The 26050-nt window shown below is 44.2% G+C and overlaps 2 protein-coding genes across 9 annotated transcripts in view; one reads left to right on the top strand and one right to left on the bottom strand.

Annotated features, from left to right (window-relative positions):
* The first annotated feature begins 10315 nt into the window (after positions 1-10315).
* On the top strand, positions 10316-18692 carry Awat2 (acyl-CoA wax alcohol acyltransferase 2). Its single transcript, XM_070039124.1, has 7 exons — positions 10316-10400; positions 15967-16077; positions 16597-16667; positions 16906-17110; positions 17295-17469; positions 18114-18313; positions 18538-18692. The coding sequence occupies exons 1-7, from the start codon at positions 10316-10318 to the stop codon at positions 18690-18692; spliced, it is 1002 nt and encodes a 333-aa protein (XP_069895225.1).
* Positions 18693-21048: 2356 nt separating this feature from the next.
* The window catches only part of Eda (ectodysplasin A), a 403176-nt gene continuing 398174 nt past the window's right edge, over positions 21049-26050 (bottom strand). For all 8 annotated transcript variants that reach the window (XM_070040247.1, XM_070040248.1, XM_070040249.1 and 5 more), the window contains one exon: positions 21049-25072. In XM_070040247.1, the coding sequence (XP_069896348.1) occupies positions 24821-25072 (252 nt within the window). In that variant the 3' untranslated portion in view covers positions 21049-24820. The remainder of the gene's footprint in view (positions 25073-26050) is intronic.

Below are 26050 nucleotides of genomic sequence, written 5' to 3'. Positions count from 1 at the left end.
GTCCACTCTGGCACCTTCCAGCTTATTCAGGCACAGCTTTTCCTGACCACTTCCACACCCCATCACTAATCTGTTTTGTATTCTTTGGCCTTCACCCCTGATCATTTTTAGTCTGTCAAAAGAAGGAAAGGGAAATGTGACAGAATTCCTAAGAACCCTAACCAGCCTCCCGCTTCCCTTCAAAGGACATGTATGAGGTGAGAATGGGTGTCAGGGATACAAGGAAATAAATTCCCCACAACACAGAAGATTCATGGTATTTCTTCAAGTGCAGGGATGGGGATTATCTGCTATCTGGGGTATTTGAAAAGTAGTAGATGATGTGCAGATCTCAAGCCAGTCTGCAAGATCTTTTACACTAAGGCTTCTGACATGGCATGCTTTGAACATATATGGTTTGGGGCCATATGATTTCCAAATTAGTTTCAGATGAATAATCAGTACTTTTCATGTAAACATGCTCCCCATGCAGCATTTGTTTCATGCAGTAGTGTCAGCATGGGGCATCCTCACATGAAAACATTACTCATTGTTTATGTGAAATTCCAATTTAACTGGCCTTCTGAATTTATCTGGCCACACTATCTTGGTGCAGGGAAAACTACAAAGGACTGGTTTTGATTTTTGTCTGTGTTTAGGGACCTGGGTCCAAAAGCAGGGAAAATGGTTTCACCAATAGGTGGTTCAGGCCCTTGCCGCTCTGCCAGCCTCAGAGGCTCTGAATCTTCAGGAACTTTGTGAGAAAGGTATGAGGAGATGACAGAAGGGTAGGACCGAGCACTAGAAGTCCCCAAACAGCCTTGACCATTTTTATAAATAATACCACATATACTAATGATGGGCACATGGCTTTCTCATATGACTGGGACCATCTAGACCTTCCACCACCTCTTCTCTGTCTCCCTGTCTCTGTCTCTGTCTCTCTGTCTCCCTGTCTGTCCCTCTGTCTCTCTGTATGTCTCTGTCTCTGTCTCCCTGTCTGTCTCTGTCTCTGTCTCTCTGTCTCTTTCTCTCTGTTTGTCCTGGGTTTGAACTCAGGGCATGAGTGCTGTCCCTGAGCTTTAGTGCTCAAAGTTTGGAGATAAGTGTCTCCTGGACTTTCAGGCTGGTTTTGAACCTCAATTCTCTGATCTCAGCCTTCTGAGTAGCTAGGATTATAGGTATGAGCTATCAATGCCTGGCTAGCCCTGCTAGCAGTGACAGCAACTATCTACATGGAGCCACCATGTCACAGTTTACCAAGTAACCAGTCTTCTGTTGCAACACATTATCTCCTATTTGCCAGCAAAGAAATCAAGCCCAGAGGTTTGTTTTTGTTTCCCCTTCCCATCCCTTCCCATCTTCCCCCTCCCCCCCCCCCGCAACCAATCCTCCCCCCCACCAAAGTTGTAAAGTTCGTTTTTGACATAACGACTTGTACATCTCATTGTTGCAATGGGTCCACCTGTATCCCTATTTAAACCATTTGTTTTTCCCCTTCCCCTCCACAAATTATACCAACCTCAAATACAGTGAAAGCATGGGTTATACCATGGGGGAGGGACATACAAAGCAACAAAGAAATCATCTTATAAATATGTTAGAAACAATCACATGAAAGAAAAAAAACATTTGAGTACATGTCTTAGGGTTCATTTCCCTAACATCAACTTATCTGATCTTTTCTGCTTGACTCAGACATATACTAGTTATGGCAAATAAGGGAAACAATGGGACCTATGTTTCTTTGGGCCTGGTTACTTCACTTAATATATTTTTTTTCTAAGTCTTTCCATTTCCTAACAAATGGGGCAATGTCATTCTTTCTGATGGAGGCATAGAATTCCATTGTGTATATATACCACATTTTCTTGATTCATTCATCTACTGAGAGGCATCTGGGTTGGTTCCATATCTTAGCTATGGTAAATTATGCTGCAATAAACATAGTCGTGCTGGTAGTTTTAGTGTGGTCTTGTTTGTGAACATTTGGGTAAATGCCCAAAAGTGGGATTGCTGGGTCATAGGGGAGCTCTATGTGGAGTCTTTTGAGGAACCTCCATACTGCTTTCCAAAGTGGTTGAATAAGTTTACACTCCCACCAACAATGCGGCAAGGTTCCTTTCTGTCCACATCTCCTCCAGCATCTGTTGTTATTAGAATTCTTGATTATAGCCATTCTAACTGGGATGAGGTGGTATCTCAATGTTGTTTTGATTTGCATTTCTTTTATGGCTAGGAAGGTTGAGCATTTCTTCATGTGTGTATTGGCCATCCTTCTTTCCTCTTCAGAGAAGTTTCTCTTTAAGTCTTTAGCCCACTTATTTATTGGGCACTTGTTTCTTTGAAGATTTGTTGTTGGGGGATTTAATTTTTTGAGTTCCAGGTATATTTTAGATATGAGACCCTTGTCTGTTGTATGGCTAGTGAAGATCTTCTCCCAATCCGTGAGCTTTCTATTGATCTTGCTAGCTATGTCCTTTGCCATGCAGAAGCTCGGCAATTTCATGCAATCCCATTTGTCCAACCTTTCTTTGATTTGTTGTGTTTCTGGGTTTCTATTAAGAAAATTTTGGCCTGTGCCAAGGAGACCTAGGGTTTCTTCTATTCCATCCTGTAATGTTTTCAGAGTGTCTGCTTTGACTTTGAGGTCTTTGATCCATTTGGAGTTGATTCTGGTGCAGGGTGATATATAAGGATCTAGCTTTAGTTTTCTACAAGTAGTTAACCAATTTTGCAAGCACCATTTACTGAAGAGGCTGTCTTTCTTCCATTCTATTTTTTTAGCTCCCTTATCAAAGATTAGATGGCTATAGGTCTGTAGGTTCATTTCTGGGTTTTCTGAGGTTTGTTCTTGTGCCATTACCAAGCTGTTTTGATTACTATGGCTTTATAGTAGAGTTTGAAATTTGGTATTTATATTCCTCCAGCACTGTTCTTTCTGTTGAGGATCATTTTAGCTATTCGGGGTCTTTTATTGTTCCATATGAATTTTAGGGTTGCCTCTTCTATTTCCTTGAAGAATGAGGTTGGAATATTGATAGGTATCACATTGAATTTGTAGATAGCCTTGGGAAATATTGCCATTTTCACGATGGTGATCTTTCCAATCCAGGAGCATGGGAGTTTTTCCCACTTTCTAAGTTCTGTTTTGATTTCTTTTTTCAAGTTTTTAAAGTTTTAATCATAGAGGTCCTTCACTTCTTTGGTTAATTCCTAGGTATTTTATTTTTTTTTGTGGGGCTATTACAAATGGAGTTGCTTTCCTAATTTCAGCCATGCTTTTCTCATTGTTGGCATACAGAAAAAGCCATTGATTTTTGAGGGTTAATTTTATACCCTGCTACTTTGCCAAAGTTTTGAATCAGCTTGAGTAATATGGGAGTGGAGTCTGTGGGATTCTTTAAATACAAGATCATATCATCTGCAAAGAGGGAGAATTTTACTTACTTCTTCTTTCCCTATTTGGATCCCCTTTATGTTTGCATCTTGTCTTATTGCTGTAGCTAGGCATTCTAATACTAGGTTGAAGAGAAGTGGAGAGAGTGGACATGCTTGTCTCATTCCTGAGTTAAGAGGAAATGGCTTTAGTTTTTCACCATTGACTAAAATGCTGGCTGTAGGTTTGTCATATACAGCCTTTATTGTATTGAGGAATGTTCCATGGATTCCTAATTTTTCCAGAACCTTCATCATAAAGGGCTGTTGGATCTTGTCAAATACTTTTTCTGCATCTATTGAGATAACCATGTGGTTCTTATCCTTTCTCCTGTTGATGTGATGAATTATATTAATTGATTTGCATATATTGAACCAGCTTTGCATCCCTGAAATGAATCCTGTTTGATTGTGGTGTATGATTTTTTTGGATGAATTGTTGACGTCGATTGGCCAAAACATTTTTTATCATGTTCAGCCGTCTTTTATTGTGAAATACATGTCTTCTTTTCCTTGTGTAAACCCGGCATGTCCCACAGAGTTCGAGTGCAGGAGACATGACTGCGAGGACCCCATCCTGGGATGGGACAGAGCCAGCCACCTCCATGGCCTTCTAGAAGCCCACGGAAGGGGTTCTCGCCATCCAGACAAGTTACAAAAGCCCAGATTGGCCAAAATTTTGTTGAGAAGTTTTGCATCAATGTTCATCAAAGAAATGGATCTATAGTTCTTTCTTTGATGAGTCCCTGCCTGGTTTTGGGATGAAGGTTATGATGGCTTTATAGAATGAGTTCAGTAGTGAACTTTCTCTTTCAATTTCATTGAAGAGTTGAAGGAGTATTGGTGTGAGTTCTGCTGTGAAGGCCTTGTAGAATTCCACTATAATTCCATCTGGTCCTGGACTTTCCTTAGATGGGAGGTCTCTTATTTCTGTTTCTATTTCAATGCTTGATATGGGCTGATTAAGTTGGTTTAACTCATCTTGGTTTAGTTTCGGCATGTCAATATTTGCTAGGAAAAGGTCCATTTCTGCCAAGTTCTCAAACTTATTAGCATAAAGTTTTGAGAAGTATTCCCTTATAATGTTCTGAATCTTGGTTGTTTCTGTGGTGATGTTTCTATTCTCATCTCTGAGTTTATTTATTTGGATGTGTTCTATTCTTTTTCTGATAAGATTTGCTAAGGGTCTGTCAATTTTGTTAATCTTTTTTTTTTGGGGGGGGGTCCAGTCGTGGGGCCTGAACTCTGGGCCTGGACACTGTCCCTCAGCTCTTCAGCTCAAGGATAGCGCTCTACCACTTGAGCCACAGTGCCACTTCTGGCTTTTTACTTTTTGCTTATGTGTTGCTGAGGAATCGAACCCAGGGCCTCAGGCATGCAAGGCGCTCTACTACTGAGCCACCTTCCCAGCCCAATTTTGTTAATCTTGTTGAAGAATCAACTCTTTATTTTGTGGTTCTTTCTATGTTTTGTTGGATTCTAATTCATTCATTTCTGTTTTCATTTTAATTATTTGTTTCTGTCTACTGGATTGGGGTTTAGCTTGCTGCTCTTTTTCAAGGAGATTCAAATGTCTCATTAAATTGTTGGTTTCAGATCTCTCCAATTTGTTGATGTAGGAACTCAGAGATATAAACTTGCCCTGCCTCAGAGGTTTTTCCAGTGCCATTGAAGTCAAGGCTTCATCCACTCTGGCTTTTTTAAAAAGCAAAGCAAAACAGAACAAATGGCAGTGCATGGATGAACTAGGAGAATCATAAGATCCAGAAGTACCCAGAGAGTTCCCATAGCAAGATGGGATGAGAGGAGGCAGGGTCAGAGGGCAAATAAATATATGTTCAGATGGGAGCCAGGCCTGGGATGAACAAAGACCTCCCTCTTAGAGGGATTCCACAGAGGGTGCATGTGTCCATTCAGCTCCAGTATGTTCTTTTGCTCAGTAGATAGCTCTTCTCTCACATCTCCACTTGCTTCCTGGCCCTGGTCCCTAGTTTGTCCTGGAACTCCATGTATTTGGCCTGCATGACCCTCAGCTGGACTAAAGCAGCTTATCCCTGGCAGGGCATGCAGATCCTCTCCCTGTTAGGTTTTCACAAGGCTTTACTCTGCCCTGAGCATCAATCAACCTACCTTTTTACGCAATGCAATGTTTATAGATTCCAGTTGTAAGCAGATTAGAAGAGACCTCTTGTGTGTGTGTGTGTGTGTGTGTGTGTGTGTGTGTGTGTGTGTGTGTGTGTGTGTGTGTGTGTGTGTGTGTGTGTGTGCCAGTTTTGGAGCTTGAACTCAGAGCCTGGGCATTGTCCCTGAGCATTTTTGCTCAAGGATAATGTTCTACCACTTGAGCCACAGTTCCACTTCTGTATTTTCCAGTAGTTAATTGGAGAGAAGACTTGGCTTTCCTGCCAAGGCTAGCTTTGAACAAGGATCCTCAGATCTCACCCTCCTGATTAACTAGGATTACAGGCATGGACCACCAGCACCTGGCTCGGTCTAGTGCTCTGCTTTAAGAGGGACTGTTTGTCAAGTTCAGAATCTTTTGCTCAGCATCCCCCTCACCACTTCAGTTGCCCCCAGGAGGCAAGTCTGTGGAAAGCCAAGGCTGACAGAACACACTTCAAAAACAGCAGGTTTTCCTATTCAACACAGGCCCTATTTGACCTAGGACCCACGCTCAAATAATGCTCAAACAAGTCCATAATCTGTTTCACCTACCCTGTGAAAACCACTCCTCCCTGCTCCTCATTTTCACTGTCCAGCAGAGGCTGAAGCAGTCATCACCAGTGACTCTCCCTGCCCCCCCATCCACCCGACCTGCATGGCAAGACCTTAGGCCAACTCTTCTCTATCTGCCAGAGCCTTTTCTGTCTTTCACCTGAACTCCATATTTATAGATATTGACTCTTATCTCAAATAGGAGACTGTGTCAGAAAATTTCCCTAATGAGCCACTTTCTCTGACCAAAAGGTGATCTCACCTTCTCACTACCCATAGACTAAGGCCAGGTTCCTCATCTTGGAATTTAAACTTATGGAAAGTGGTCCCACAGCCATGACTAGACTTGAAACTCCTTCATGGGACCACATTGCATTCTAGCTAGGCAGGTAGACTGTACCTGACATCCTTCAGGACCAAGTGGCATGAGGCTGGATTCATGGAAGGCATCCATGCCAGGCCAGGGCCCATGGTATATATATATATATATATATATATATATATATATATATATATATATATATATATATATATATATATATATATCATTACTAATACAACTCCATTCTGGAGAAGAGGTTCTGAACCTCAAAAAGGAGAGGGTCCAATTGGTATTTGTTTGTGTGCATGTGTGAGCACACATGCATGCATGCACACACTAGTCCTAGGGATTGAACTGAACTGGGGGCCTGGGCACTGTCCCTGAGCTCTTTTATTCAATGTTACTGCTTTTTGCTGGTTAACAGGACATTAGAATCTCATGGACTTTCTTGCTGGCTTCAAGCTGACATCCTTAGATCTCATCTCCTGAGAAGCTAGGCTTCCAGGCATCAGCTACCTGTGCCTAGCTAGGTGTCTGTTTTGAAGGAGATAGTGTTACCTGCATTGAGAATCTGATACTCAACACCCTAACTACCATCATCTCCTTCAGATTTCAGCTATTGCCCCTAAAAGGTGACCTCTTTCTTTTCTGACCTTTAAAAATATTAATCTATACCTTCTTTTCTCTGCTCAGAACCTTTAATGACCTCCCATTTTGGTCAGGGTAGAAAATCCATTGTGTGGCCTACAAGGCCTATGAGATGTGTGACAGTCAATGTCTCTAACCTTACCTTTTCCATTCCTCTCATTCACCTGGCCCATCTTCTAGCTGCTCAAGGAAACCTGTCGGGCACAACTTTCTTCAGGTGCTGGGACCTCATTGCTCCTTTTATTTTGGTCGGTCGTGGGGCTTGAACTCTGGGCGTGGGTGCTATTCCTGCACACTTCAGCTCAAGGCGAGCCCTCTACTGCTTGAGCCACAGTGCCACTTCCGGTTTCCTGAGCAGTTTATTGGAGATAAGAGTCTCACTGACTTTCCTGCCAGGGCTGGCTTTGAATTGCGATCCTCAGATCTCAGCCTCCTGAGTAGCTAGGATTATAGGCATGAGCCACCAGCGCCCAGCTCACTGCTCCTTTTGTCTAGAAGTTTCAGTTCAGACAGCCACACAACTCACTTCCTCAATTGCCTTCCAGCCTGTGCTCAAACATGATAGTTGGTCCCCTTGACTATCATTGTCAAAACGGTAACACCTGCTCTTTCCAACTGACATCTTCTCCACATTTCACATTTGGGATCTTTCCTACTCTGCTCTGTTTTTTTGTTTTTGTTGTTGTTGTTCTCCATTTGAGAGTGGGTCTCATTATTTAGCCTACACCTCAAACTCAACATCCTCTTGCCTCAGACTCCCAAATGCTGGGATTAAAGATGTCCGCTACCACAAGTCACAGAATCTCTCATTCATCATTCTGTGTGTGTGTGTGTGTATGTGTGTGTGTGTGTGTATGTGTGTGTATTGAACCCAAGGCTTTTCACATGAGAGTCAAGGATTCTACTTGCTGAGCTATACCCTCAGCCCCTTCAACTTTCTCCCTGTAACATTTATTGTCTTGTATATCTTATAATTAATTAATTTCTTTTTATCTATCTTTCCTCATCAGAATATAAGCTTCTCAAAAGCAAGACTTCATTTTCTTGATGTAACCCAGATGCCTAGAACAGTGCCCAGAATTCACTATGTCCTTAATAATTATGCTGTCTTAAGAAACCCTTTCAGTCTTTCATTTTCAATGGAGACCCCTAGTATACACTTGGCTGGATTTAATGCCTTCATATCCCTACAAGTCCACTAGGTAATGCAAATGTTCACACACATGTGTGGACACACACACGCACACACGTACTAGTAACAAAAGTATACATGGACTTCTTATTATTACCTGGCGGGAACTTTTTTTTTACAACCTAACTCTATTATACAACTCAAACCTGTACAATAGTTGAATCACACAGTAAACACCTCCCACCTAGATTGTAGTATGTTTTGATATAATTGCCTTGTCAACTATCAATACATTCCTCTATTTTCTATGTATTCAGAATCAAATGTTGACATTACTATTATTCACACAAACATTTCAACATCAAGACTTCAATATTTGTTTGTTTGTTTTTTTTTACAATAATAAGGTTTGAATTCAGGGCCATATGCTTGTTAGGTTAATACTGTACAGCTGGAACCACACTTCCAGCCCTGTGTTTGGCTGGTTCTTTTTGAGATAGAATCTTTAACTTTTCTGCCTTGGCTAGCCTTTAATGGAGATTTTTCTGCTCATAGCCAACTGAATAGCTAGGATTACAGGCATGAGCTTGTAGACCCAGCTTTGTTTACATTTTGAGGTAAAATTTACATTCAGTAAAATGCATATTCACCCGTGTGTGTGTGTGTGTGTGTGTGTGTGTGTGTGTGTGTGTGTGTGTGTGTGTGTGTGTGTGTGTGTGTGTGTGTGTGTGTGTGTGTGTGTGTGTGCTAGTCCTGGGGCTTGAACTCAGGGCCTGGGTGCTGCCCCTGATCAATTTTGCTCAAGGCTAGCATTCTACCACTTGAGCCACAGCTTCACTTCTGCCTTTTCTTATGATTAATTGGAAATAAAAGTCTCACAGACTTTCCTGCCCAGACTGGCTTTGAACCGTGATCCTCAATTTCAGTCTCCTGAGTAGCTAGGATTATAGTCATGGCCACCAGCACCTGGCCCACTTTTGGGTTTTAGAGATAAGAGATGCATGGACTTTACTTCTTGGGCTGGCTTCCAACTGTGATTCTCAGATCTCAGCCTCCCAAGTAGCTAGGATTACAGGCATAAACCATCAACACCTGGCCATTCACTGATTTTTGATGTATGTAACTCAGTGTCTTATCAAGTTAGAGAATATCATTGCCTCCCCCAGAAAAATTTCTTTTTTTTTTTTTTTTTAATTTTGTGGACCTGAATTCTGGGCCTGTGCGCTGTCCCTCAGCTCTTCAGTTCAAGGCTAGTGCTCCACCACTTGAGCCACAGCGCCACTTCTGGCTTTTTTCTTTTTGCTTATGTGATGCTGAGGAATCAAACCCAGGGCCTCAGACATGCAAGGCAAGCGCTCTACCACTGAGCCACTTTCCCAGCCCCTATCCCCCAGAAAAATTTCTACAAATCTCTTTTCTACTCAGTCTCTCTGATTTTTTCCTGCAGATTAATATGGCATATCGTGTGCAGAAAAATAAAATATATGCTAACATTTATTTACTCATTCAATACAGTTTTGTATACCACCTACTTTATGCCTATAGGCACACATGGGATATTTTTGTACTGTGAGTAAATGAGTTGTCTTGACATTAAAGGCCAAAGGTATTATTAGACCTGTGAACTGTTCAGCTCTCCAGTCCTTAAGTCACTTGAGAGATCTTCTCAGAAGCAGAGACGCAGTCCTGTGCATGGGCCATCTGAGCCTTGGTTCCTTCCTATCTTCCTCCAATTTCCAGACTGGCCCTGGAAGCCTCTCAATAGCCCTACCCCCACCCCCTCACTTCCCATGCCAGGGCTTCATCCATACTTCTCCCTTCAGGTGTGCAGAAGGTGTCTCAATCTCATCCAAGCCAAGCTCAAGTGGGTAAAAGTGGAAATGGGTAGGCAGCTGGGAGGACCTGGACAAGCAGAGCTGGTTTGTGGTCCTGCAATCATGGGGAAAGATGTCAGAGGGGGCGGAGACTCCACAGTGACTGGAGAAGAAAATCCTGAAGAGAGGAATCATTCAGGCCAGCTGAGTAGTCAAGCCTGAGAAGCTGAACAGCACTCGTCTGGAGCCACTGAGATCCTGGGCATAATGTTCTTGCCTACCAAGAAGGACTTCAAGGCTGCCATGGAGTTCTTTGCTATTTTCCAGTGGGCCCTCAGTGCCTTCGTTATAGGTGAGTCTTTGGGCAGTCCTAGAGTGACCAGCCATTTTGGCTTTTACTGGGGACTGAAGAATTTTAGGTTGGTAGGATTTTCTCTTTCAAATGGAAATTGTCTCATGCAAAGCAAGACAGTTGGCCACCTTGTCCTGTGGCTTCACCTATGTGAGCTGGGCGTTCATGGGCAAGGGTATTTACATATGGGTATTGCATGTGGAGGAGTGTGAGCATGTGTGTATGCACAGGTGTTTTGCTTCAGCTCTCCTAGGTGTACACTGGGGCATAAAGTACACGTTAGAGGGTGGTGGGGAGTAGGTCTTCTGAGGCCACCCAAGGAGAAGGGCCTGCCTATAACTTCAGGAACTCAAGCAAATCATGAACCACGAAGTGTGTGTGTGTGTGTGTGTGTGTGAGAGAGAGAGAGAGAGAGAGACAGAGACAGAGACAGAGACAGAGACAGAGACAGAGAGACAGAGAGACAGAGAGACAGAGAAACAGAGAAAGAGAGAGACAGAGACAGAGATAGAGACAGAGACAGACAGACAGAATTGACCTGATAGCAGAGGAGGGCGCTAAGAACTTGTCATCCAGATTTATTCTTCCCTGTCCAGAGGTTCTTGTGAGTACTGGCAGGACTCAAGGGCATGAATTAAATGGCCTTGTAAGTGATGGGGTAGGCTCTGGGAACTCGGAGATAGCCTAGGGGCATGGTAATGATGCAAAAGGGTGGGCACCTTACCATCAGCCTAGAGACCTGAGAACAGAGGCTTACCATGCCTGGGAGGGCACCAAGACTCCCAATATTGAGAAAAACAGTGTTAAGGAACCTAGAAATAATGGTGACTGGAGCTGGAAAGGTTGGAGAAAGGGAATTTATATATATATATTTTTTTCACATCTCCCTTACTTTGTAAAATTGCCTTAGATTTTCACATCCGTCATTTTATTAGCTTATACCAACCTGACCAGGTAAAGCTATTATAATGCATAATAATTATTCAAATAGAGACACACATATTGGTAGCACTCATCTAAATAGCCAACATTTATTGCCTACTCCTACTCCTTTTCAGGCCAGATACTATTCTTAGCCCCATAAGTGGCTAATAATCTCCACTGTGTACATAAGGAAGCAGAAGTCCATGAAGTACATGTAGTCTGTACATGGAGTACACATGTTATGTCCAACATCGCTTGACTAGGAGTTGGAGGAGCTGGACTAGGTGTTGAGTTCTTGGAGTCTCAGTCCTGTTTGTGAGTTTCTTTCTTTTTCTGTAGAGCCTGCAGTTGTACACTGGACTAGAGAGGAAGGAGGAAGCTTGGCCTCTGCATGTGTAAAAGCTCCTGTCGGAAAAAAATAAAAAGGGCCAGCTCAGAATGGCCTCTTGCTGAAGACAAGGCTCCAGCTGAGCCTGTGAACTCCCTTACCATGTGGTCCAGGCCAGCATGTCCTCAAGAAGGACTGACTCTCCACCTGGCTCAGGGAAATTCTTCACTGTCTCCCTCAGAGGAGAAGGCTGAGGTGAAGGAGCCAGGAGAAGGGATGGACAGAGCAGGTTCCTATCAGGGCTGGGGCTTCTTCTGCTTGGGCAGCAGTATGTTTTGGGCTTTTCCAGGGTTCTCAGAACCTTGAGTTTTACCAGCTTTGTGGCCCCTGCAATCAGTTCTTGCAGGGAGATGCAACCTGACTCAGAGGTTTCAGGACATATACTTCTGTCCTGTGTTACAGCTCTGAAGTGCCTGGAACCAGAAATGTTTCAGATTTTAGATTTCGTTTTTCTTTCCTTCTTTCTTTCTTTGGTGGGGATTAGAACATTTGTATACACATAATGAAATATCCTGGGGATTAAGTCTAAGTCTAAATATGAAAGCCATTTCTCTTCCATCTACACCTTAGACACCCATTCAGAGATAATTTTGTACAACATTTTCAGGGTACTGTGACCGTCACATGATGTCAAGTGAAGACTTTTCTGCTTGTGGTGTTATATCATCACTCAAAAGTTTAGGATTTTGAGACCTTTGGGAGTTGGGATTATGGATTTCTTTTGGATTACACACGGTTAACCTATATTTTCTCTAAGTTGTCATCCTGTTCACATATGTAGCTTATTACTGTCCTTCTTCCTGTCCATCATTGTAATTGTGTTCCCCCACGCAGCAGAATCCCCAAGGCCTAAGCCTAAGAGCTGACACTACATTGGGGGAGAAGAAGGACTATTTATTGAAGGCCATCCTGGGACAGGGGCTGGAGCCTTTAGATGGCATCTCTTCTTCCTCAGTCCAGTCCTCTGTCTCACTCCTCAGAGGTAACCACTGTTAACAGGAAATTTTGGTGTGCATATAGCCAGAAATAATGGAGATTAAATCTGCATATGGCACACATGACATATGTACACATATGCATATGTACATGTATACATATATGTATGTGCATATATACATGTTTTCACATAATATAGGTATCCATATAATATGGGTGTTGAAAGTACAATCTCTAGAGCCAGACTGCCTGTGTCCAAACTCCAGCTCTACATGTTATTTATTCTCTCAGAATTTTGTTTTCTTCATCTGTAAAATGGGCCAGCAAACAACCCCCAAAATCTCAGTGACTTCCAGCAAATATTAATTCTTTTCATGCTCAATCTAAATAGGTTGGTGGTAATCTTCTTGCTGTGGACATTAGTGTTCATTCAGGAGGTGCCACCATGCTATGATGCTGCATACTGTGGCTGCAGGGGTTTCCCTGGCATGGGAAGAAAGTGCATGGAGAACTCACATGTCCTTATTACCTCCAACTGCAAGAGATGGACAGAAAAAATATGTCATAGTCTTACTTTCATCTCCCTTGATTATGAATGAGGTTGAATGTATCTATAATAAAGAGATCAATACTGTGTTAAGTGCCTCATTTAGAAGTTGTTGGCTACTAGCTATGTATTAGCTCTCACAAATTCATCACCATAATGGCCACAGGCATGTTAATCTCTCAACATGGTTATACAAATCAGGGATCTGTAAGTCTTCTTTCTCTTCATTTTTGTGAGGGCAGGATTGTGGGAGCCCAGCATCTTCTTGTTGCAATCCACCCTTGGGCACAGCTTCACTTCCTGTGCCCTTGGAGGCAACTTGATTGAAAAATTTGAGAAGATGCTCCTTGCAGAGATATGCATATTCCAAAGAGTAGCTCCTTACATGTGTATCCCTAGAGCCTTGTTAATGTCTTCCTAGTCCTGGCCCTCCTCACTTTTTTTCTTCATTGGATCACCCTTTCCCCCTGGATTCTGTATTCTGCTTCCTTTCTTCTTACTCTTTCTTTCTTTCTTTCTTTCTTTCTTTCTTTCTTTCTTTCTTTCTTTCTTTCTTTCTTTCTTTCTTTCTTTTTCTTTCTTCCTTCCATCCTTTCTTTCCTTCTTTCCTTTTCTTTCTCTTCTTTTCATTCTTTTTCTTTTGCCATATTTTTATTGCTTATTTAAATTTTTATTATCTTTTAATAGTTGTTCAAGGGTATTTCAATTCAACATGTCCATTTTATTACAATGCATTTTGATCAATATCACCGCTTCTTTCTTTTCTTTCTCCCTCCCTTCCTTTCTTTCTTCCTGTAGTAGTACTGGGGTTTGAACTCTGAGTGTCATGTTTACTAATCAGGGTCTCTACTACTGGAACCATACTCCAGCCCTATTTGCTTTCAGTTATTTTTCAGGTAAAGTCTTGTGTTTTTGCTTGGGGCCAGTTTCAGACTGTTCTCCTACCTAGCCTCCCATGTAGTTAGTATCACAGGCTTATAACACCATACCCAGCTTACTAATTGAGATGGGTCTCACTATTTTTTCCCCCTGGCTGGCCTTGAACTGAGATCTATCTTATCTGTGCCTCTTCAGTGGTTGGGATTATAGGCATTCCCAGCCCTACTTTCCTCTTTCTTGGTTTACACCTCATTTTCTCATAGTTTCATGAAAAAGAGACATGGAAGGCAAAGTATATGAGACTGTATGTCTGAAGTTGTCTGTGCTCTATTTTCATACTTGATTAATTACTTGGTTACATATAGAATATCTTAGCTATGTCCTATGTAAGCACATATGTTCTTTGAATTACCATAGTGTTGTGACTGGATAAATTTATCATAACTTGAAAACACTGTAAATGAAAAAAATGCAGTTACCCAGGCATACATAGTAGCTCAAGCTTGTAATCTTAGTTATGTGGGAGGTGGACATCAGGTGATTTCAGTTCAAAGCCAGTCCAAGTATAAATAAAAATTTGGGACTTCATCTCAACTAATGACTGGGCACAGGGGCGCAGCAACACAGGGAAACACAGTAGGAGGATCACAACCCAGGCTGGACCAGACACAAAGACCCTACCTGGAAAATAACCAATGAGAAAGGGGCTGTAGGCATGGTTCAAGCGATAACGTATTTACTTAGCAAATGTGACACTCTAGTTCAGTCACCCAGATATAAAAAAAAGCATTTTATGCATCTAACTTTTTGAACATTATAGTTTAACAATACAGTGCTCTGTAGAATATTGGTTGCTTAATCTTCATGATGTTGTGGCTGGCTGGGAGCTGTGTTTTTATGTTGCTGCTCTGAATAAGAAAGGGTTGTGCCTTTCCTAATTTTGATCTGTGTCTCACTCCTGCCTTTTCTGACACCTGATCTCTCCAAATTCCAAATCTTTCCTAGATTCTCCAGTTAAGCAGGCTTCTTGGCTTCACCTTTACAGGCAACTGGATTTTACCTTTCTTTGGTTCTAAGTTACTTCCTCCTCCATATACCTTACAGTATGCAAATATTTTTGCTGATACCTCTCACCTACTGTTGGCACCTTTCTAATTCTCCTTCTCCATATAGATCTACATTTTAAAGATCATTTTAGTAATTTTCATGGGCTCCAGCAAGAAGTCAAGACAAATACATATGAGTCTGGTATGCTCAATTCAGAGGATTTTTTTGTCCTTTCTAACCTTTATTTTGACCTAATTTCCTACTAAGAACAGAGTCCAGTAATAATTCCAAGTGAGCATAGCTGACTGTGACTCATCTCCAGAAACTCTTTCCTATTGCTCTAACCCACATTTGTGTATTATTGGAGTTGAACACAGCCTAACACCTTCTATAAGTCCACTTTGCATTTTCCTCATTTTTGCCGTCTTGTGTGCTCCCAACCTGGCTGAAGATGGCTCTTCACTTCCCTTGGCATTCCCTCTACTAATGTAGGAAGGAAAGCCTAGGGGCAAGCTTTTCCAGGACTTCGAACTCTGGTTTCTAGCAGTGGCTCCCCACCATTAACCACACTGTGGACAGAGCCCAGCCCAATGCCGGTGCAGGTCCTGGTGAGGAGAGAGCTTGCTGTGTCAGGCATAGCCCTCTAGATCTGAGTCAGGTTCCCAAGGCCAGAGAAGAGGGGGACTGAGAAGAGCTGGGCACGTGGGCCAGCTGCTAGGGCTGAGGAAGTCAGGGTGTTGAGTGGACCTGAGTGCATGTGTGTGATGTTAGGATTGGCAGAACTTGGGAGGGAAGGTGTGAAGGACTGTTCACATTTCATTAACCACAGGCTGGGTTTCCTCCAGGGTCTATTTCGATTTTTGGCAACTTATACCTGGTGCTATTCACACCCTACTGGCCTGTCACTGTGCTCATTCTCACCTGGCTCGCTTTTGATTGGAAGACCCCTGAGAGAGGTAAGACCCTACTGGGCTGTGTTACTACATGCCACCTGTTCTTCCTCTTCTCTCCTAATCCTGAGAGGCCCTAGTCAATTCCCAAACAATTCTCTAACCTGTCTTTCCCTGGGGCAGAGAAGCATAGAGAAAGGGTTTTTTTTTTTTTTTTTTTTTTGGTTATGGGACTTGAACTCTGGGCCTGGGCGCTGTCCCTCAGCTCTTCAGCTCAAGGCTAGTGCTCTACCACTTTAGCCATGACACCACTGCCGGTTTTCTGGTGGTTTATTGGAGATAATAGTGTCACAGACTTTCCTACCCAGGCTGGCTTTGAGCTGTGTTCCTCATATCTCAGCTTCCTGAGTAGCTATGATTACAGGTGTGAGCCACTGGCACCCAGCTGAGAAAGGGTTCTTTTGAAAAAAAAAAAAACCCAATTGGGAACTGGAGGAATAGCTAATGAAGCAAAAGCAAAAGGCCCCTGAAAGTCCATAAAGGCCCAGAGAGGATAGAGTTTGGCTATATTTCCTCTGCTTTCAGGGGGCCGCAGGTCCAAGTGGGTGAGGCGGTGGTGCCTGTGGAAAAACTACTGCAATTACTTCCCAATTAAGGTGAGTTCCTGAGTTCCAGGCACACCTGGACCAGCCCTGTTTCTGGTGTCAGCAATTGTATGGGGCAGAGGATGGAAGGTGCACCATAGTAGGGCCTGGGTGGGTGAATGATGGCCCCTGGTGTTGTGCATTCATTGCCCAACCTACATGGCCAAACCCCACAGGCCTTTCTGTTCCATGTCTCTGGCTAAGAGTCCACTTCCTTGGTGACAGCCCTCTTGAATGCTTTCCTCCACAGATTTTGAAGACTCATGATATTTCTCCCAGCCACAACTACATCCTTGCCTGCCACCCTCATGGGCTCATGTCCCATTCATTCTTTGGTCACTTTGCCACTGACACCTCAGGCTTTTCCAAGGTCTTTCCTGGCATCACTCCTTATCTTCTCACACTGGGAGCCTTTTTCTGGCTGCCTTTCCTCAGAGAATATGTAATGGCTACAGGTGAGTTGACTCCTAGGGTATAAAGTTGGGGAGGAGGGAATGGGTGAGAGTAAGCCCCATCCTATGATCTTCTCTGGTCCTAAACAGCTAGAATTGATGGGGGTGTCTTGCTTTCACTGCTCCTCTGAAGAAGGAAGGGGGTTGAGAAGTAGTGAATGACCTCTTGGCTTTTTCTGCCCACCAGGGATCTGCTCTGTGAGCAAATCTTCCATGGACTTTCTCCTTACCCAAAGGGGCACAGGCAACATGCTTGTTGTGGTAATTGGTGGCCTGGCTGAGTGCAAATACAGTTTTCCAGGCAATTTTACCTTGGTCTTGAAGAAACGATATGGCTTCGTGCACATGGCCCTTCAACATGGGTAAGGTCAGCTGTGGTCCAGAGAGGCAGGAGTAGTGTGGGGGGTGGGGGTGGGTAGGATGGGGGGGGTATTGAGCCCAGTAAGGAAGCCAGAAGGGATTTTGAGGAAGTGGTATCTAAAGAAGGATCAGGAAGCATACAACCCATTGTTACTAAGTGGAGCTATCATACACACATACAAATTTTATTTATCAAGTAACAATAAGGAAAAGGAAAGAGGGGTAAGGTGCATCTGGGCCAGGTACTACAGGCATCTCTCTACGAAGTAAGGGTAGACAGCTAGCTGTCAGCCTGTTCTCCTTCACACTAGCCTGTCAACCAGGCTATCCCTCTATAAAAGGGCACTGGCTGCACCCCAACTCAGATTGCTAAGCTTAGCATGTCAGGTAAAGGGAAGGAAGCCCAAGGGCCTTATCTTACAGTGATTCAGACCTGGGTGTTCTCAGGCGTGGCTGGGTTGCTGATTTGCCACTACAAGCAGATTGGTCTAGGCTGTCATGTCCCTATACTCAGTCTGGACCTCAACGTAGCTGGGCTGGAGAGCCCATGGGCAGACCCAGTGACTATTGGGTAGTCAGCATGTCTGTTTTGCAGTCAGGGCTACCATCTTTCTGGGCATCAAGGGAACATGCTTTTCCTCTGCAGGGCGGCTCTAATCCCTGCCTATGCCTTTGGCGAGACAAACCTCTACAACCAGCACATTTTCACTCCTGGGGGCTGGATCAATCGCTTCCAGGAGTGGTTCCGGAGCATAGTGCACATCTACCCTTGTGCTTTCCATGGGCGTGGCTTCACCAGGAACTCCTGGGGCTTACTGCCATATGATATACCAGTAACCACTGTTGGTGAGTTGCCCTTCTGGAAGCCTCGGGCTAGGATCTAGGATTCAGTTCTGATGCTAAACCTCCGCTATGATTATTCTCAGAAGCAGAGTGGAGGCTGAGTAGGATAAGTGGAAGGCTGGTGGGGAGGATGACAGTTAGGGGAAGCTGAGGTTGAAGCCTGGCACCCATTCTGGTGAATAAGCTGTTCTGATGCTTCTCCCTTTACCTTTTCTCTCCCCTGACAGTTGGGAAGCCTCTCCTACTGCCCAAGATTGTGAACCCGAGCCAGGAGATAGTGGATAAATACCACCAGCTCTACATAGAGGCCCTACGCAAACTGTTCGATGAGCATAAGACCAAGTATGGCATCTCAGAGACCCAGGAGCTTGAGTTTGTTTGACAGACATCCTCAGTAGCCTCACAGCCTGAGAAGGTGTGAAGTCAGTAAAAACAGGAGAACAAGTCATTTCTGGGACTCCTCCTGATTTGACTAGTACTTACCGGGGACAGAGAGATCCATTTTGTTTACTGTGCCTGTCTTTCTACTTCTCTTGCTTTCTTCTAGTTCTTTTCCTTGGGGTTAGGGGACCATAGTATCAAGAGGCAGGGAAGGACCCTAGGGCAGAGATGCACTGGGCACTCTCCCACGAGGGTACTAGCACTGAGGAAAACAATAGAACAGAGGCCATCTTCGGATAGGGTGTGGGCCGCATTAGTCTATTTGGAGGGTCTGGAATCCCTATGCATGTCTGTCATTCTCTAGCCCTTTCTTAGCATCAGAACTTGGGAGAACTGGGTGCCTTGAGAAGCAATGAGTTTTGAGTTCAGGCTCCACCACTCTAAGCCATGTGACTTGAGGGGCAATTGGTCATGTCTGAGCTTGTTTCCTCACCTGCAATTTAAGACTAACAATTCCTCCACGACTTACCTCCAAGGCTGTTGGGAATATCAAATGCTATTATATGTGACTGGACTTTAAGCTGAAGAACTACACTAAACTGTTTTCCTCTAACCATTGAATGTATTTCCTGGTCTTGGGAAAGCAATGCCCTACAGTTCACGGCATCTCAATTTTTTGTATGCTGGTCCTGGGGCTTGAGCTCAGGGCCTGAACACTGTCCCTGTGCTAATGTGCTTAAAGTTAGCAATCTACCACTTGAGCCACAGCTCTACTTACAGCTTTTTTTGAGTAGTTTGTTGGAGTTGAGTCTCATGGATTTTCCTGCCTGGCTGTATTGAACTGCAATCCTCAGATCTCAGCCTCCTGAGTAGCTAGAATCAGTGATGAGCCTCCAGCACCTTGCCTGGCATTTCAATTTTTTAAACACGTATTAGATCTTGGGTTGGAAGTTAATTAATTATTGTCCATACCCCTGGTGCTGCTTAATCTGCACTTACTTTCTATCTCATAGATCTTAATAGAATGGGTCAGTGTCAAACTCAGGCCCTGTCTTATCCCAGGTCTTGCCTGGCCCTACAGTTTTTTCCTTTGAGACTCATCTGAGGTGACTGCCTTCTATTAGTCACAAACAATTCTCTGAGTGGAAAGTTTCTCAGCATCTTGGCCCAATGGTTGTTGCAAGGAGTGATGACTCCATTTGCCTTTAAGCCTCTTGTTCTACCCCTCTTAGGTAGATGTCATTTGGCCCAAGCCTTTACTGTGCTGTGTTTGTCAATTTCATCCAGAACATCTTATGTACTTACTATACAGCATGATGTGTCACCTCTGCCTTAGTGCTGATTTGTACACAGTAAGGCAGAGACAGGCTCCTATTTTGCTGTTGTTTCTATGGCTCTTGTGGTAGAAATTACATTTTTCCTAGACTCCAATAAGGTGGGTAATTGGGGGGAGGGGAAATGCTGGGGATCAAACCTAGAAGTTTGTGCATTCCACTGTGCCACTGAGGTACATCGCAAGGGTTTTCAAAACTTTCCAGGCTTCCTGTACCTCATTTCCTTAAACAAACAAAAAACTTTCTCAGGCAGCCAGAAGAAAAGCCTAGATTCCAAATCTCCAGCCCAGGTATACCTGGTATTGCATATTTGTCTATGGCTACTCTGCATACATTGGTTATATACCCCATTCTCCCCTTATACAATGGAGACAAAGGTTGTGGGGCCTGTGCTAAGTGCCCAGAACTCTTCTGAGCTACATTTTTCCTGAGCTATTATCTGTTCTTCCTATGGTCCTCTTCCTCAACAGCCTCCACAGGACTTCTCTGCCAAAAAGTGTGGTGCCAATTGGAGGAGGCAGCATGGCACAATGGAAAGTTTGTATGGAGGAAGCAGTCTAGAATGATACATTTATTAGTTGAATGGCCTTGGGTGAACTACTTAATTATCTTTGAGCATTGGTCTCATCTGCAAAAATGAGCTGATCCCTTAGTGAGTTGCTGAACCCTGGATCCTCCCCCACCCTAAGTTGTTTTAGGTCAGGCTTGAAGTAGCTGTTACAGATGCCACAGTCTCAAACTGAGGAAGACCCCATGACTTGTGTCCCTGAACCAGGACAACATACTTTTGGTGAGACTCCTAAACTCTTGGGTTTATGCTCCCAGAAGATGTAAGGCTATGTGAGTGGAGGCATGTGGTCTGAGTTGAAGATCATGTGGGAAAGGAAGTTCACACCATCTTCCATTACTGCCTCTTGAAACAGGTGCCTTGGTCCTTTCCCTAGTTTATGTGTGACATCATCTACAAAGAAGTATCTAGTATATAGGAAATGCTGAAACCTATTTCAAGAACAGGGGAGGGAAGGGGGAAGCGCTTTATTTGCAAAGAATAAACCATTAATTTACACAAACTTACATCCCAGTTTATATACATTATATATAGTTTATATATACAGTATCTCACACTGGATGCTGACCCCCAAAAGCAGCAATGAGCCTGCTCCAGGCCATTCTCCTAACAAAGCTCTTCCCTGACCCAGCTGGAAACTATTGGAATAAAGAAATGGTATACCACATCCCCTCTTGGAGAGCCCTGACATGGATCAAAAGAACAAAATCAGGTTCCTCCTTGGTGTTAGAAGAATATGCTGGTAAAGATGGGATTTGCAGCCACTAGAGTGGCCTTAAGACTCTAAGGACTGCCTGGGTTTGGGGGGATAGTCTAGATCCTTCCAATCAGTCAAGGGGTAGGGACTGGGCAAATGCTTTGCAGGGGAATGGGGAGCAGAGTTCTTATGAAGGCTGCAGCTATTATCCCTGCCTGGCCAGGCTCCTGAAGGGGGCAGAGGACTTCCAGCCTTGAGTTTGTGGGTTGATGGAAGAAAGGGGGTGGGCTCTGTGGCACAGGGTCTGTTTTACCTCTTCCCTTTGCATAATCTGGAGCTGGGAGGTTGAGTAGGTCACCTTTCCTCTCTGGGTGTCACATGAGTAACACAGGGTGGAATGTAGGTTGGGCTACATTCTCTCTATGGACCTTTTTAGCTCAAAATTTCTCTGAATCTCTTTGAATCCACTAGACCTAATATAAAACACAAGCACTCACACATGGATCAAAGTCTTCATTTACCTCCAAGTTTCCTATGTCTTTCCTGTTAAGCAAGAGAGATTTGGCTCAGGATGGATGAAGGAAGAACAAGGCAAATACAGTACTACATTTTCCAGGGGACCAGTAGCAGAGCAGCTTGTAGCAGCTGCCTTTGATGTCAGCTTGACTGTGGAAGCCCCAAGCAGCTGACAGAGGCCCCTGCCATGCAATTCTCCTTCAAACCTCTGTCATCTGCACAAATTCACTTGCCCCATTCTCCATGCTAACTTTGGCCTCCTGATAAATTCACAGCAGCATAATTCCAAACGAATTCTCTGTTCACATTCTCCTATCCACTCTTAAAACTACCTTACCGCTTCTCCAATGACTATACCATAACAGGATCCCCACTGTCTATTGCTTCCTTTCCATCTCTGTGCCTTTAGGACAATTTGTGAGGATTCTGAATAAATGAGGGGTCTAGTGCAACATCTACGTCCTCTCCAAGCCCTTAAATTAGGATGTCTGCAGGATGGTATGAGAGGCAAGCAAGTCTTTGAGGGCCACAATTAAAAGCTTTTCCTCCTCTCTCTTCACCACCCACCTGGCTTTAGAATTGGTCCTCTCTGGCCTTGCCTCTACCCCAAGAGCCCTTGGCAATTATCAGTGTCTCTGTGGAGAGATAAGGAGTTACAGTTTGTAGCTGTGGGAAGTGGGCCAGCTACTGGGAACTGTGTCTAGGGTAATGAAAGGAGGACCTTGTTCACACCTGGTGGCTGCTTGTTTCATCCAATGGTTGAAAGAACACAACGATGACAAATTCTGTGGGTCCCAGAGGCCTGCTGCTTGGACAGGGTGCCAAGATGTTTCCTGTGAACACAAGAGCACCAGTGCTGATGGCTGTTACCCAAGGAAATATCTGATTGTTTTGCCACAGGACTCTTGGCAGCCAAGAGAAAAGGCATTACTGTCAATAGACAAAAATGGGCATTGCTGTTTTCCCCTAGCACCCCCCAAGGATGTCAGTTTCATATTATCACTTTCATTCATTCAACCTAAATCCTAAATTCTCCACAGTGCTATGGTATAAAGGAATAGCCTGGGACCCTGATCTGTCTAAAGCCCAAGATCTATGATTTAGTCAAAGCAGCTCAACTCTCTGAGCCTCATCTAAACAATGACATTTGAAATATTCTCTGCCCTGCTCTCTTCAAAGGAAATAATACAAGAGGAAATAACCTTACAAACAGTGAGCGGTTCAGACTGTTCCAGCTACAATTGTACTCTGTCCAAGGCCAGACCCTTGCCTAAAGTTTGCCTTACTTTGGGTTGCAAGGCTGTCATTAGTATCAGACAATGGAGGCCTGGCTCACTGCCTCTTGCTCCAACTCTTGAAGAGTCCAGAAATGTGGCTGTTCAAGTGAGAGCAGGCAGAGCTGAGAAATAGGGAATAGCTGAGAAATAGGGAATCTAGTCCTCATCTCCTCAAAAAGAAACACATGTCAGGAGCAACAGGTATAGACTGTATGAGGCTGACCCTCCTAGCTATGAGCTGTATCTAGCAGCCCCCCGAAGCTCAGGCTGGGCCCAGGTAATAATGCAACAGGATCATTGAATAGTTTTAGTATATGATCTGCAGGAACCTTTGTGTAGGAGGGAAGTGCCTTTGGACCTGAACTAGGGGATAGATCCCTGCCCAATGTCTGGCTTTAGGGCAATATCATGGACCTTTGGCGTGATTGGTGACTATACTCTGTGTAGCTTTCTGAAATAAGACTGGATGATCAGGCCACCAGTACTTTCTCTTTTTGCTTGAACCTGGCCTAAAAATTACATGGATTGCAGTAAATTCAGATAAAATTCCCCTGCTATCTCTGCCTCTTGCTTTTTCCAGGCTAGGCAGAAAAGCTCTGCTCTGCTGATGCCCAAGAGTCCAGGATTTGGGAATTTATGTTATTGTGGCAGATGTCTGTTGAGAGTCACAAATATGAAAATGCCAAGGGACTTTTTGTGTTGGGGGAGTCATCCAGTTCAACTCCTTGTTCTAGACACAATTCAATTAGAATTAGATGAATAATACTTGTATTGCTTTATAAATGGAAATTTCCTCTTAGTGCCAAGGTAAGCTAAAGAATATCCCAGACTCACATGAGCACAGGTCCCAGGTCAGGCCCTGTCTCAGACAGAGGTAGGCTCTGTGGCGAAAGAAGACAGGAGCTCTAGTCAGGCTGGAGAGGGTGGTAACTGGGAAGGTACCCCAAGCAGTTTTTTTTGAGCATGGAGCACAGCTGTAAACAAAGTGAGAGACATGTGCCTGCAGTATGGATTCAGGTTCTTCCACAGGCAGGGTTATTCCAAGGCAGAGTAAAGCTCCTGTCTCTGGAGCCCAACATACAGATAACAACCATGTGGCTCTCAGCCTGGGAAGAGCTCTTTGAATCTCCTGCAAGTCACTGTGCAGAACAGCAAGATTGCTTCCATTGCCAAGGGTGAATGCTTTGGCAGGTTTCTTGCCCCAATCTTGGCTACAAACATCTACCTGGTTCCTCCCTGGCATTCTCTTCAGGCTGTAATCTAATGTTACTCCCTTCACCCCTAGCCCAAGCCAAGAGAGGAGCAGCAGCCTCCTTGGGATCAGATGGCCACTTCCAGCATGTGGAGTGCACCTTTGCTTTCTCTAGCTTGCTGCCCTGGGTCCTCATTTTAGTGCAACAATCAGTAAGTCTCACAAGAGGGACCTTGGGGTTGAAGAATCATGCCATAGGCCAGTCAACATGGAGCCTAAGAAGATTTTGCTTCTTGGAAATCCTGGGGCTCCATCAACTGTCCTGTTAACTCAAGGTCATTCTGGAAAGTCAAGCAGGCCTGGTCATCCTGGAGTCACCGCGGGAATAAATAGCACTGGGGTGGGGGTGGGGGTGGGAGTGCATTTCCTCTCTGTGGCTGCAATGCCAATATACCTCAATCCACCAGCAGCACTTAGAGGTTCTGGGAGTCCAGGCTCCCAAACCTGGGGCAGGGGCATATGGGTAGGGGCAAAATGGGGAAAATCTAGGATGCAGGGGCTTCTCCCAGCCTGATGGCCCCAAAGAAAGTGGTGTGCTTGCTCATATTGATAGAAATGTCGGCGTGCACCATCTTCACGGCGATCTTCTGGCGCGCCTTGAGGAGGCAGACGCCTGCTGTATAGCAAGTGTTGTAGTTGGTCTTGCCTGTCTCGATGCTGCGCGTGCACTGGAGGAAGGGCTTCTCATCCACCACCACCTCATAGCTGGCAAAGTCAGTGAAGTTGATGTAGTACACCTGGGTGAGAGGCAACGAGAAGGGATTGGGGAAGAGAGGAAAGAGAGGGTAGGGCCCTCCCCTGGTGAGCAGACAGAACCTTCTTAGATGAGCTGCCAGTGTACCTTATGCAAGGGGCAGGTGTCAGGCTTATGTCCTGTCCTTTCCCTGTTCTATGGGTCACATATAGCTGAGCAGACCACCTATGTCACAATAGTATACCTGTCACAAGTTCTGAGAGTGAAGTCTGCCCCCTATTTGCCACCTCACCAGCCCCTTACCCCAACTTGGCATGAAGCACAATGTTCTGAACACCTTAGGTACTCAATCAGTGCTCCAGACATTAACTAATTTTCCATTTCCAGCTCGGGATGATTATTTGAGACTAAACTGAGAAGTCTGTGATCCCCCTAGGAAGGGCATAGTAACAACTTTCCATCTCTGAAGCAGGTTAACAAAAGCTCCTCAGCTTATAGCTAACCCTTGGTGTGGCTGACTCTTCTCCCTGATTCCTACTGCTGTTTGGCCCTCCATTATGCTGATTGAGGAAACAGATCTAGAGAGATGGAGAGCTAGCCACCACAAAGGAGACAATGGAGTTGGAAGTGTAAATCCCAGGCCCCTAACTTTAGTCTGTGGCTAGAAGGAAGCATGAACCTGATGTCATGAAGATTTTCCCAGCATGCATGGGTCACTCCCAATTTTCTCCTGGGTCCAGTAGATAAATCTTCCATCTTTCATTACCTACTTAGCCATCTTACCCTACCCTACACTTTGATTCTCCATCACCACCAAATGATGCTTAGTTAACAGGCATTGAGATTAAACTCACATGCCTTACAGGAGTTGAAACCTTCATGTGACACATTAAGTGACATTATAAAGACTACCTCCACAGGCTATTTGTGTGTGTGTGTGCACACACACACACATACACACATACACATGGGTACTAGGACTTGAACTTGGGCTAGGTGCTGTTCCTGAGCTTTTCTGCTC

The sequence above is a fragment of the Dipodomys merriami genome, unplaced genomic scaffold (genome assembly GCF_024711535.1).
Source record: "Dipodomys merriami isolate MVZ:Mamm:240054 unplaced genomic scaffold, mDipMer1.0.p SCAF_3, whole genome shotgun sequence".
Lineage (NCBI taxonomy): Eukaryota > Metazoa > Chordata > Mammalia > Rodentia > Heteromyidae > Dipodomys > Dipodomys merriami.
The sequence above is the reverse complement of the archived record's forward strand: the minus strand, read 5'-3'. Positions and strand labels throughout refer to the sequence as shown.